The sequence below is a fragment of the Terrapene carolina genome, unplaced genomic scaffold, assembly GCF_002925995.2.
Source record: "Terrapene carolina triunguis isolate 2854851 unplaced genomic scaffold, T_m_triunguis-2.0 Scaffold67, whole genome shotgun sequence".
NCBI classification, from domain to species: domain Eukaryota; kingdom Metazoa; phylum Chordata; order Testudines; family Emydidae; genus Terrapene; species Terrapene triunguis.
The window spans coordinates 34019980-34034431 of record NW_020664418.1 but is presented as its reverse complement, the minus strand read 5'-3'; the positions used below and the strand labels follow the sequence as shown (position 1 = coordinate 34034431).

General features: G+C 42.0%; 1 protein-coding gene across 1 annotated transcript in view; it reads right to left on the bottom strand.

Annotated features, from left to right (window-relative positions):
* The window catches only part of LOC112103444 (high affinity cAMP-specific and IBMX-insensitive 3',5'-cyclic phosphodiesterase 8A), a 181360-nt gene extending 167608 nt beyond the window's left edge, over positions 1–13752 (bottom strand). The window contains exon 1 of the mRNA XM_029910749.1: positions 13148–13752. Coding sequence (XP_029766609.1) covers positions 13148–13408 — 261 coding nt within the window. The 5' untranslated portion in view covers positions 13409–13752. The remainder of the gene's footprint in view (positions 1–13147) is intronic.
* Positions 13753–14452: the final 700 nt, after the last annotated feature.

Below are 14452 nucleotides of genomic sequence, written 5' to 3'. Positions count from 1 at the left end.
CTAAGGAGGCTAGATAAGCAGGGCCGCCTATTATCTGCAACTCTGCAGAAAGAGTATCATTTCCACAGAGAACATGAGATTGTGTGAAAACCGAGGGATTGGGGGAGGGGGGAGATGCGCTAATTAAATTAAAAGTTACAGAGTCATAAGAAGTAGATAGCAGGATCCACGTTTATACATAGTCACTTACAACATTCTCATTGACTTCAGTGGGGCCTGATGCTGCATCGCTGAAGCCAATGGGAGTTTTGAAAATTACTTACGTGGGAGCAAGACTAAGCCCATACTCTGTAAGATGAAAGCGGCTTACTCGATTTTACGCATTTCCAGTTTCTCTTGGACCCAAAGAGACATATGGGAAATCAACAGCAGCATTTTAAAAGCAGCTCTTTGCATTTGCAAAGTCTACATCAGGGGTCGGCAACCTTTGGCACGTGGCTCGCCAGGGTAAGCACCCTGGCAAGCCGGGCCAGTTTGTTTACCCGCCGCGTCCCTTTGGGTCCTAAAGATCCTCTTTAAAGTGTTCACTGCTCCAGGTCAATGGGGGCGGCAGGAAGCGGCACGGGCTGAGGGATGTGCTGGCCGCCGCTTCCTGCCGCCCCCATTGGCCTGGGATGGCGAACACTTTAAAGAGGATCTTTAGGACCCAAAGGGCTAGACACTTAGTATATATTTCTTATATATAAAGTATGTATAAAGAAGCTGAGGGTAACACTGACAGTCGGGGAGTCAAAAAATAAATAAATTGGTGAACCTGTGAATGCAGACCAGAGGTCAGCAACCTTTGGCACGCAGCTCGCCAGGCACCCTGGCAGGCCGGGCCTGTTTGTTTACCTGCCGCGTCCGCAGGTTCGGCCGATCGCGGCTCCCACTGGCCATGGTTCGCCATCCCAGGCCAATGGGGGCGGCAGGAAGCGGCGACCAGCACATCCCTGGGCCCGCGCCGCTTCCTGCCAGTCGGAGCCGCGATCGGCCGAACCTGCGGATCCTCTTTAAACTGTAAACTGATTACTAGAATAGCAAATTTGTTCCACTAATTTTCTTTTAAAAACTATCATGGGTTATTCTTGGCCACTGCCAACAGTGTTTGCAGAACTGGGGTCATATACTCATCCTCACACCTTGCCCAGCAGTAGATATTACTGCAAGAAATAACACAACTATTTGTAAATAATTCCTCCACTAAAAAAATTCCCCATTCTGTGTAGTTTTATTCTTGTATTGCATATATCTATTCAGCATCCCACTGTGTCTTGACAGGGATAGAGCTTTATTAATAAAATGATATTATATGCCAAAATTGTTAGACAACGTTACATTCAACTCTATGATAAAGAAAAATTAAATTGATATGCCCACATTAAATCCATTAGACAAGCAATTAAGGAATAACAAACCTTTAACCTATACAATTTCTTGCACCTTCCTCTAAAGCAGGTGGTACTGGCCAATGTGGGGACACAATACTGGACTAGGTGGACCCTGGGTCTGATCCAGCCTGGCATTTCCTCAGTTCCTAAACAGATTAGTGCCCTTATCCTGTATTTACAGCCACAATTAATATTAAGCAATGAGTAGAGCAATGTAGTGACTTGTCCAAGGTGACACAGCAGGGCAGTGGTAGAACCAGGAACAAAACCCAGCTCTCCTGACATTAACCCTGTATTCTGTAAACTAGATTACGCTGCCTCCCCACAATGACAGAGTTACCATATGGTCTTTTACATGATCACAAACCACTGGGCAATGTAACACACTGTTTGACAAATAATAAAAACAGGTATAGCTTGAGGATTATGAATATCTGAACATCCAGAGGTAAAACTCCTTTAATCTATGAGGAATTAACAGTTTGCCTTTGAAAGGCAATTTTCTCTGGATTTGCAATAAATTCTTGGCTATAACCTAGGACCTGAAGTCACAACAATGTATCCTTTCTTATATACCTACTGCTCAGATGAATACCTCTGCTAGCATAATATAATAGTAAGAAACTACACTCCCCCCCCCATTCTATTCCTCTTGTAAGACTGATAATATAATATTTTGTCTTAAAATTCATCTTTATCAATCTTAAGTACACAAATGTAGTATTTTGCACTATTATTAACATTTAATTCCTACGACATATATAACATCAAAATATAAACACAGCAGGCCATGTTCTGCCCTCAGCTCCACCCTGACAGCTTACTGACTTCCATGGGCTTCTACTGTAGACAGTGGGATTGTAACTACAGAGAGAATGTGGCCCACTAACAAAACTCTTCAGTATTTTAAAAGTATTATTTGTTTTGCAAAGTCAAATAAATACACAGGCATTGTTCAGAACCCAGGTCCAATCTGCTGCTATCACAGAAGTGAGTGGTAGACCTTTGATGGACTTCAGTGAGTGCAGAATTGGGCCCTCATGTTTATTCTAAGTACTGTGCTCATTTATGGTGAACTTCTTGTTTTTGAAAAAGGGCAATTTTATCAGCCAGTTAAACTGTAGTAGTGTAAAAGGGAAGTTATTTCTGCTTCAAGTTACCAAAGTATCACGGGTGATGGTCCTCAGCCTAACACAACTTTTGGGGGGGGAGGGGGGAGGGAAGGGGGGAAGTCCAAAAGAAATACTGAAAGGAAACTGCATACAAGCTTAGATGGACAGTTATCTAGAAAAAAAAGACACACACATGAATACAAACTCAAAGTTCCTGAAGGGGATGCATATATATCAAGCACATTTTATACTATGCATTTAGAACAGGGGTGGGCAAACTATGGCCCACAGGCCACATCTGGCTTGCCAAGCGATTTAATCTGGCCCTCGAGCCCCTGCTGGGGAGCGGGGTTTGGGGCCTGCCCCGCTCCGGCGCTCCAGCCAGGAAGCGGGGACGGGAGCCGCTCTGCGTGGCTCCGCGCAGCTCCTGGAAGCAGCGCCATGTCCCACCTCCAGCTCCTACGTTTAGAGGAAGCCAGGGGGCTCCACGCGCTGTCCCCACAGCTCCCATTGGCTGGGAACTGCGGCCAATGGGAGCTGCAGGGACAGCACATGCGGACAGGGCAGCGCGCAGAGCTGCCTGGCCACACCTCTCCGTAGGAGCTGGAGAGGGAACATGCTACTGCTTCTGGGAGCTGCTTGAAGTAAGCGTCGCCCGGAGCCTACACCCCTGAGCCCCTCCTGTGCCCCAACCCCCTGACCCATCCCTGATCCCCCTCTTGCTCTCCAAACCCCGCGATCCCAGCCCAGAGCACCCTCCAGCACTCCAAACCCCTCATCCCCAGCCCTACCCCAGAGCCCCCAACTCTCCCATCGCACCCCAACCCCGTACCCCATCCTGGAGCCCCCTCCCACACCCTGAACTCCTCATTTCTGGTCCTACCCCAGAGCCCGTACCCCCAGCCAGAGCCCTCACCCCCACCCCGTGCCCCAACCCCCTGCCCCAGCCCTGATCCCTCTCCCACCCCCCCGAACCTCTCGTCCCAGCCTGGAGCACCCTCTTATACCCCAAATCCCTAATCTCCAGGCCCACCCCCCCGACCGCACCCTAACCCCCTACCCCAGTCTGGTGCCCCCTCCTGTACCCTGAACTCCGCATTTCTGGTCCCACCCCAGAGCCCTCACCCCCTCCTGCACCCCAACCCCAATACAATTTCCATACCCAGATGTGGCCCAAAAGTTTGCCCACCCCTGATTTAGAAATTTGAAACTAAAGCCATACATTTGGAAATTCTGTGCTACTGCTGAGAAGTGTCAGAAAAGGAGAGTATCTGGTATTTGGTACAAGTGTTCTCAATGATGAGGCAACTACCCTATCTGCTGCTTAATATAGGAAAGATGATATCCAAGGCAAATTGGAGTTCTTTTGTTTTGCTTTTTAAAAACAAAGCATAAGCATGGCTTTTCCCAAATAAAATTCTTATAAACTAGGTTTATGTTGCAATGTCCTTTTTAAGTCTATTTCTCTGATGGAATTTTATTAAGCATGATACAGACCAAAGTTAAAGATAGAAAGTTATGGCAAATATGCAACATTAAAAATACATTGTCTTCTAGTGGCAAGTAAAATAGGGCCTCATAAAGTTTCCACTGCATCCCAGTAGGGAGTTAAAGGTCACTGCTAACTCAAAGTTAAAAACAATGGGAAGTAGAAGATGTCATTCTTTTATATTTGCCCAGTGATTCTGTGTTTTCTTTGTACAAATTTATTTAGGAAACTGGGAAATCTAACAAACAATGAAGTGATTTCAAGGCTGCCTTGTTCCACCCACCCCCATCAGAAATCACTTCATTCCACTTTATAAAATGTTTAATGTATAAAAAAAAAATATTTGTTCCTTCAAAAGGTTTGAACTTTCCAAGTACATAAAATGCAAGTTTTCCAGGAAACTTTAAAATGAAAGTGATAATTATTTTGTTTGTATTAAAAGAGTGAATTCCCCTCCTTATTAACCAAAGAACAGACAATAAAACTTAACTTAAATCAAAGCAGCTTAAAGTTATCAATTTATATATAGCTCAAAATACCAACAAACAAAAAACTTACTTGAAATGTACAACTGATAAATTCATACAGAAATGAAATATACATCTGAACAATTGGATGATTGTTAAGCCAGCAAAAATGTGTCACCCTAATTTTTAGGGGTCAAATTAAGCTGCCTCTCCGAAGAAGTGGGTTGTAGCCCACGAAAGCTTATGCTCTAATAAATTTGTTAGTCTCTAAGGTGCCACAAGTACTCCTGTTCTTTTTGCGGATACAGACTAACACGGCTGCTACTCTGAAACATGGGAAGAGGAGCACCCAGGCAGGGTGTGGGCTTGTGGACTGTTCCCCATACCTCCATAAACTCTGAAGTTTACACTTCTCCAGGTAGGGAGGGCAGGGCCTGGGACCAGGTGGTTTATTAACTCATATGCTGCCACACTACCCTAACAGATTTTTTGCCCCATGTGCTGGGGCAGTGTGAGGACACTATAGCCAGGCTCGTCATGTAAGAGCTAATATTAACCCTGCTTTGGTCCTCAGCTCCCACTATGTGAACAGGAGTTGAGAATGCTCTGCAGCTAACAGGAAATGCTTAGCACTTCGAAGTATCAGGTCCTGCAACAATAAAGGTGACCTGCAAAAGCAAAAATAGGCCCTCAACAGCTGAAAGTGAAAGTTGAGTAACTGAATGGGGAAAAGATTTTTACTCAGAGTGTTTAAAAAATAACTTCATTTATTTTTGTTAACACCCATTTAATTTCAATCACTGACATTTTGAAGAAAAAAAAATATTTGTTAGAGATTCAGTACCCTCTACCCCTGCCACTAAAATATGAAAGGAAACAAGCCATGCTCCAAGACACCCAGGAGTTCCTTCAATAAAAGTAGGGGAAAAGAAAGCTTCCTGATATTTCTAAAGAACAAACCAAGCAAATTCTCACACATGAAAAAGGGCACAAATCCAATTCAGGGGACAAGAATCTTTTGTAGTTCATCTTTCTCACATGTACACAAGAAACCAAAATCCAAATTCAGGGTCTAATAGCCAAATGACAGCCATTAAAATTAATGGACTTGATCCTATTGACGTCAGTTCCAGAACTCTCATTGGCTTTGGTGGGAACAGGATCAGGCCCAATAGGAGCTGAGTAGCTAAAACGCCACAAAGGGTCTTTAAGATGTACAAGCTAATAAATAAAAATTGGCCACAATGTAATTAACTAAAACAAATAAATATTTTCTCTGGACCCAGTCCAACATTGAGATCCTCCAGTGCATCCCTTGGGTCCATACATGGAAGATCAGGGGTTCTGTTGTTGTTTTTTAAATTGGCAACATCATTTTATCCCAAATACTGCCTTTAAAGCTTGATAATCCTACAACAATTTGTTCCAAAATATTTTGCTTTGTTAAGGGAAGCTCATCACATTGTCAGTCTTTAGATGTTGAAAAGGTATCAATACAGACAGACAGACATACAATGTTAAAAACATTATTTAAAAAGAAGAATTTCAAATTAATTTGTAAACCACACTGAAGCGGGAGAATAATGAGCATGATGTAATTTCAATGAATTTTAAAAGTCACTTTCTAACACTTTTCCTTTCTCCAGAAAGGCATACATACATGTGGAAGCTGCAACTACTGGTTTATAAAACACTAAACTTTTATGGAATGTTGAGTGACATATTTACAGATTTTACAAGGAAGAGGAGAAAAGGGCCTGGGAGTTTGATTCAGGGTCAACAGCTCAGCCCACAGCAGAAGGGGATGAGCTGGAAGAATGCAGACATCAGAGACTTCACTGTTTAATTTCATCCCCTACACTGTAATGACCCTATCAACATAATTTACTGTGCTTTCAGGCGGGCATTTTCAAAAGGATCCTAAGGAAGTTAGGTGCCCAAATATCACTGAAAGTCAAGAGGATTTGGGTGTATAACTTCCTTGGGTGCCTTTAGGGGGGAAAAAAATCAGTGTCTTTCCTATTGAGTGGTCAGACTATTTAGTAATACATATTTAAAAGGTCAGTATGCATCTTGTCACCCTTACCAGTTTCAGTTATGGTTAAACCATGATATCTAATTATTTTACACCAGAGATAGTTACATACAGAAGGTCATAGAGGCAAATTAATCCCCGGTCAAACTCCATTAAAGTTATGGATGAATTTGGCCTATAAAGCACTGGCTGCAATTCAGACAGAAAATTCAAAGTTGGACAGATAACAAGAAATCACATTTAATGAACACTCTTCTAAACTTTACTATCAACCTTTTAACTCCACCTATATTTAGCAAATATGTTTACAATTTGACTCTATTAAGTACATAGTACTAGATCATCTTCAAAAAAAGGTGGGATGGGGTGGGAGGGACAGACGACAGACTGATGCCTTATGAAACATTTCTATGAAATAATTCTGTTTAGAAATCAATCTGCTCATCTATCATATTTGCTTTAGGTTTCTTCCATTTTTCTTTGGATGCAAATAAGGGCTTTGTGTTTCTCTATTCATTATGTTTATTTCCTATCCGAGGCCCAATTTTGAAGTCAATGGGATTTTTGAGCCCACGAAAAGTGCAGGATCCAGGCACTTCATTATTGTTGTTAATGGGGCCAATTATACAGCCCTTACTCAGGTAAATAGTCCTTAGCACTGAAGAAATGGCCCCTTCTCCTCCCTGCCCCCAGCTGCACAATACTTTAGAAGTGTAAAGTATTATTATTATACTCCTGTTCGGAATATCATAAAAATTGCAGTCAGTAATGCTATAAGGTTCTGACTTTGTTTCTGAATATGGATAATTACTTGAACAAGAAGAGTGGATATTAAAAACATAAGCAACATATGGAAGCAAAATGGTTTCTAAATAGAATAGCTTCAAATGAGCTATGAGCAACATTTAAAAAAATATTTGGTTACATAAAAAGCTGGAAACAATATGCCCTTCATAGTCATACTGTTTGTAAGCTTTTTCTTATTTAGAGTGTGCAATAATGTTGTCATTGAACATGATCCAGGAGCAAGTATCTACATCTGGTGGGACTGTTTCACAGCAATGATCATTATTTACTACTTGTGCTTATCACTTCAAATTTTAAAAACTGAACTGTTGACTCCTTAAATACTAAGGAGACCGGTGCCTTGAACTATAATTTCATACCATACAATACAGGGGAGCGAGGGAGGGAGAGAGAGGGAAAGATACTATATAATTAATTTTCTGATGAATTTGGGGTTTGGGGCAAGGTTAAAAAACAGTGTGAGCAAGTGTATTGTATCACTAGGATGTTTCTTACTGTGGATTTATCCAAATATGTTTACACATCCCTCTGTTAACTAAGATTTTAAGAAAACAACAGGCACAGTATGTTAAGCAAAATGGCATACTGCAAAGAGAATGGAAATAAATGTTTATTTTCAACATTTTCCACATCAACACACACAGGTGTAAGGAGAGAAAGAGCTAAGAAACTTTCCACAAAGCCTGAAACTGGCAGGAGATTGACACACAGAAAGTTCCAGCCAGAGAGGCTGAGGGACATGGCTGCAGGAGGCAGAGAGAAAAGAGTGTTTCACTTCTGTCAGTAAGGTACAAGCTGAAAAGAATCATTGTGGAGTTAACATTATCCACTCCGCCACACAAGAAGCTGCACTGAAGTTCAGAGATGCAAGTCTTGTATGTTCCTATTCTATGTCAAACTCCTACTGACTTCAGCAAGAGCAGGACTGGGACCTATGCAAGGATTGGGAGTAGTAGTTCCATTGGCTAGTCTGAATGATTAAAAAAAAAGAGCTCCCTGCAGAGCAATTTATACATTGTGAGTGGCCTCAGGACTGCTCTTTGAATTGGTGCTCTTGTACCTTCTATTCAAACCAAAATCAAATCAAATCATAGCAATCTAAAGAAACACTTTGATTTCAGCATGCAAGGCTGAAGTAAAATTGAACATACTTCTCATCGCATCAAAGGCCTAGTTATTTAAGTTTGCTTCATATCAACTCAAAAGGAATCCACAGTCCACGGGCAAAGAAAGGGTTTGTCCTTTGCAACAACAGAATCAAAAGGCAGCCTGGGAGTCTGGCAGCCGCAGGGAGCGAGAAAGGTTAGAGTGTCTCAGCGTGGGAAGGATCATCTCAGTGGGAGCAAGGATCTCTATACAGGAGGGCTGATGTCAGTGAAAGTGGGAGGGAAATGACGGTGAGGAGGGTTGTCATGGGAATGATTGAGAACTGGCTTTGGAAGGAGCAGAGAGGAATCAGAAGAGAGTTGGATGGCCTCAGTGGGAGTGGGGACACTACATGTGGGTGTTTCAAAGAGAGGGAGAGCCCACCATGTGTTCCCAGGGGAGGGAATGCCCAGCCCAAGCCGGGCAGGAGCAGCAGAGCATGGTAGTCTCCATATGTGATTAAATACATACAAATTATATCTGATTAAATGAGAAAGTCAGTGTACATTGTAGTATTACAGAGCCATTAATTAATGGACTATTATAGATGTTATTTCATGTTTGTTAAACTACCCAGGAAAGGACAGTTCAACAGGTTTTGAACTAAGAATGCTTACTGTTTCTAAAGCCTTGGATTTCATCTGTTAGTCCCCAACCAGCAGATAAATCAAACAGCCTTTTACAACGTGACCTGCTTCTACCTTAAAATGTCAGAGCCTTTGGTTTACTGCCCACTCTCCAAACACACCCCTTGGTGTGTGTATATTGTTGAAAATACACCTTGTCAAGAAGAGCCATACAAGAAAAAGAAAATATTACACAAGTAAATTAACTGTGGCATGAAATACAGAGTGAATGCATGAGAGCATGGTGAAGTACAAGGGTTCATTGACATAATGTTGGGACAGCATATTGCTCACAAAGAGCAATGCCATGAGCAAGCTATGCAAGTCATTCTACACAAGTGCCAATTAAACATTTACACCATATCAACATTTGCTCTGCTTATGCCACATTTTTAACTGAGCAAATATATTAACAATGTTTTAGAGAGGGTTTTTTTTAAACATATGGATTTTTAAAAAATCCTCCTTTCTGTAAAGCCAGGTATTTTAGTACCATGAGTCCAATTATATAAACTTCTGAGGAAGAGAAAAAAATACAATTGGTACATTTAAAATGTACGTATAAGTATCACAGCCTTAAATTATAATAAAATAAATAAATTATGGGGATATACCTATCTCATAGAACTGGAAAGGACCCTGAAGGGCCATTGAGTCCAGACCCCTGCCTTCACTAGCAGGACCAAGTACTGATTTTTGCCCCAGATCCCTAAGTGGCCCCCTCCAGGACTGAACTTACAACCCTAGGTTTAGCAGGCCAATGCTCAAACCACTGAGCTATCCCTTCCCCCTTAAAACCTAACATCTTGGGACCTTTTGGGGCTAAAAGCAAGTGCTATCCCATTGGTACCCTTGGAATTTGTGCTTTCCAATAGTATTCTATAAAGTTCCATTTGCTAGTTTGGATGGGTTGTGTGATAATCAGACCTTAAACTTGCCACTGTTCCAGGGCTAAATATTGCAGAGCCTGCCTACAGACCAATGTAATTTTGGATTGAAAATTCTGTATTTGGGGGGCAAAAAGGAAACATTTTTGTGGCAGGTTCATTTTTTTAAGATGTGACATTTATTTGAAGCTGCTCAGAGATTAGCAGTGTTAGAACATCTCATGGGAGTCTTGATTAATGGGGACAAGTGAGGCCACCAAATGCCATTTATGATATGATTTCTTGGCTTATTACATGGATATCACCACAACCATATATGCCAGATATAGATATTGCTACATACATGTATGCCTACATACACTACACAAACTATTCTGCAAGATTACTTTGGAAAAGGTTTGATTTTTTTCCTTATTAAGAAAGAAATGTTAATCTTTGTAGCCATATTTCATGGATGATGGGAATCACAAAATACAGTGGGAAGACATTTCACATTTAGTGATTCCCTGCCATCCGATCATAATGGATATCGGACAACACTCTAGAATAGATATAGAATAAATCTCAGTATCAGTTAGCAGGGGGGACAGAGAGAGAGAGAGAGAGAGAGAGAGACTTCTTTTACAGCTTGGATTTGGTTGTTTTTTTTGTATGGTGCTTTTTGACTTGAAAATCTTATGTATTATAACCAATATACTGGTCCAAGGAAAGGGATTACATCATCATAAATGTTTCTATAAACGCTAGTGAAAACAGATGATGCACACACAGTGGGCCAAATTTTGTTCTTATGTATAACTGTGACTTTCCTGACTTCCATATGTAACAGAGGAGAGTCTGGCCCAGGTGTGAATATTGCTGAGAGACAGAGAAAAAACGTCACTCAGACAGGTAATTGTGCTATACACACAAATCAGAGGCGTTCCAACTACCGTATCACATGATAATCATTGGCTCAACCTCATGAGGTGCTGACCATGTTCTGCACAGTGCTGAGTGCCACTGAAGGTGTCCAAGTACTTCAGAGAAGGTTCTCAGCCCTTTGCAAATGTTTAATGGTTTGTGGTACCATGCTCATTCCCACAGTTCCTCATCAGGCCAGAGTCCTACTAACTTCAAAGCTGTATGATTGTATGACCTTGCACCAAATCCTGCTCCCAACCTCCCACTGGCTTCAATGTCTCAATTTTCCTGTGCTCCGTTTCTTTGTAAAAGAACTTTACTGTATCACTGAGAGTAGGTGACACAGCAATAGTACAATTCAGTTTCACACACAATACAATTTCAGTGACAACATAGTTGTAAACTAATATAGCAAGGATAGTAAATGTGATAATATACAGGCTAATAATAACAGCAGAGAAAGTACAGTTCTATGCTGTTTAACATATCTGAAGGATAGCACAGGATTTTAAACAAGAAAGTCAGGAGGTGGAGAGGTGGAATCACATTTAGTATTAAATTGATCTTGCAAAAAAACCACTCCCATTAAGGAAAAACAATCATTTTGCAGCAGTGTTGTCAGTGGGAACCTACCATCACAGCTATGAAATACGACTTTTTGTGGAAAAAACCTAGACAATTCAACAAGATTGGAGTATGACTGTGAACTAAGATCAACTGCATGTCTAGCTGAGTTACCTCTGATGTTCCCGTCCCACTAACAAGCAATATATTCACAAGCATCTTGAAAACAAACAAAAAAACTGTTTTCTTCTTCCCTGCATTCTCTGACAATATTATTTAACAGAGTAAACACATAGAAGACTAAGGCATCTTTAATGTGAATATTATATGATTTTCTTGTTTAAAATGCTGTGAGATCCTTCAAGCATATACTTGAAAATCAGAAAAAATAAATAAAAGCTACCCAAACAAAACTCAGAGTTCTGATGACAACATAAATAACCTGTATTTCTTTATTGTAGTTTCCATTATTTCATCAGCATGCCTTGGTGTGTATGCAGCCTTATAGCTCAGTTCCTTGTGTCTTATTTAGAACATAAATAAAAATGTTAATTTGGCAAATAATTGCTCTAGTTATTCATCCTATTACCTATATAGTTTCTTCTTGCATCCCACATTTTTTCAACTCTATGAAGTGACATTGTTCTATTTCGGGGAAAGTAATTTAAGAGAATCACCCACACCACAGAAACAATTTGCTGTAGTTCACGATCAATAACGTAGACACATTCTTAATATAGATTGTAAAAGGTTCAGAAAACTGTACAAATTATTATAGGTATTGTAAGCTGCAAAATGTTGTGACCTTTTGTTAGTTCCTTCCTGTATGTCATACCTATATCTTATATTTACGGCATGTGTATCTCTTAACAGATATCACGGTAAGCCAGGGATCAGCCATGTTATATAATAGCTCCTGTGCATCCATAACTTGTCTTTTCATTTGTACTTATTTATTTCTACAAAAAACAGTGAAAACACTCAACCACAAAAACTATATTAGCAACTTAATAAATATATGCCACTCACAGAAAGTAAATATAAATGCAATTCTTCAGTTCTCCTAACTTATTTTACCTTTTTTAAAAATCACAATTTCTTTATTTTTTCAGTATGTGCCTTTCTGTGAGGCACATTGGGATTATGCTATATGTAAGTATACACACACTAATACTCTACAAAATACCTTGTCTAGAAAAGCAAGCAAAGTCAACAAGTGGTAAATGTAAATCAGAACCCTATCCAAAAATTCCTGTCACTCTTGTTCCAGCTTTCTGATGGGAAGAAAGGGTTTAAAGTGACCAGCCCATCTACCAGACAGTTTTATATGGCATTGGTATTTTGCACCCAAAAAGACAAGCACAAAGAGCAATATTTGATAAGTCAATAACAACAGATGTAAATACATGTTAGTTGCAGCGCAGGCTCACACAAGCTGTGTCCCACCATAGACTGAATGCAGAGGCCTATCTGCTTGCCTTGCTCTAATGATTGACAAGGACATTTAAACAGCTCTCCTTTTTCACTACACCAAAAAACTCTTCCCATGGAATAAAGAAACAGGTTTGGGAATATCGACACAGTAGTTTCATGAGACTGATTAGTTTATAAACTAACTAATTGCTCAAGCCATTAAAGCTTTCCCACAATCTATTACTCAGATAGCCTCCTTGGGTCAAATCACTGGAGCCAACTCCTGTTCTGAGAGAAACAGTGCTTGTATGTTTAGCACTCTTTTTACCTTCAAGCTGGATCTGCTGGTCTGGGTGTCTGGCTCCATGCTCTGGCTGTTCTCCCTCTTGTCTTTCTTAGAGGAATTAGTCCTCACCTTATAAGTGGATGTGTTGGAGGATTTAATGAATAATCCCGGGACGGAGTTGCCTTGCTGTTGCTGAGACATGGTTGTGTTGGTCTGGTGAGGGGAATTGGACTCCTCGGACTCTTTGCTACTGTGATAAACCACCCTGCTGTCAGAGATGTGGATGCTTGGAGCACAGCCCATGCTTTGTGACCACTTTGGGACTATTTCTAATTTGTTTTCTCCTTCCAGTGGGTCTTTTCCCTTTGATTATTATTATAATTTTTTTGTTTGTTTGTTAACAGGTTGAATCTCCTTCCTGCTTCTCCGCTACGCTCGGGAGCATTGTCATCGGTCCTTTCTACACCCCCAGAAACGTGTGTTCTCTTCCTCCTCCAGGAAACCGGGCTCCTTGGAGCTCAAGCTCAGCAGCGGGGCGGGGAGGGGGTTCAAGAACTGGCCGAGTTCATGCTTTCACCGGTTCTCTCTTTCAAACGAAGCCATCTCAAAATCGCGGTAGGATTTTCTGTCAGCCCGGGGAAAGGGGGGGGGGGCAGCCACACCAGCGTCTCCTTGGACTAAGCGCTCAGAGCCCTGAACATTGGAACATTTCCCTCTCAGCACTAGCCCACAGAACCGAATATTTTCCACTAGGCTTTGCAAAGGGTTACAAATTAACCTTGGGGCCGGGAGGAGGGGGGGGGATTCTCCCCCCACACACCTGGTCTCCCACAGCCCCCACCAGGCGCTGCGTGTCGATTTATCCCGCTCACCAAGCTCAAGAACCGATCCTGTTCGTTGCCTTGCCTCGCTCGCTCTCTCTTTTTTTTGGAGGGGGGGGAATCAAACCCCCCCTCCCCTCCTGAGCTAGAGGGTGTTCCTCGATCACGCTCCCGTCCGATTCATGTTCCTCTCCGTCCTCCTCCTTCCCAACAGCCGCCGCCGCCGCCGCGCAGGCTGGCTATTGACATTCACAGGCTAGCCTCCTCTTGGCAAGGGCTTCGGAAGGAAGATTCCCCCCTTCGGAAACAGGGGGGTTCTATCCAGCAGAACATTCCATGCCGCGGGCACAGCTCCCGCCGCGGGGCGAGCCAGCCGGAGCTCCCGGCGGCACTGCACCAGCCTGGCAAGGGGCGGCTGGGTGGGAGGCACGGGGGGGGGGGGGGGGAGCAAGCTCAGAGGTTGAATCGGGGAAGGTGGGGGTGGGCAACAATACGAGCAACCCTACCCAAAATACTGCATAACTCA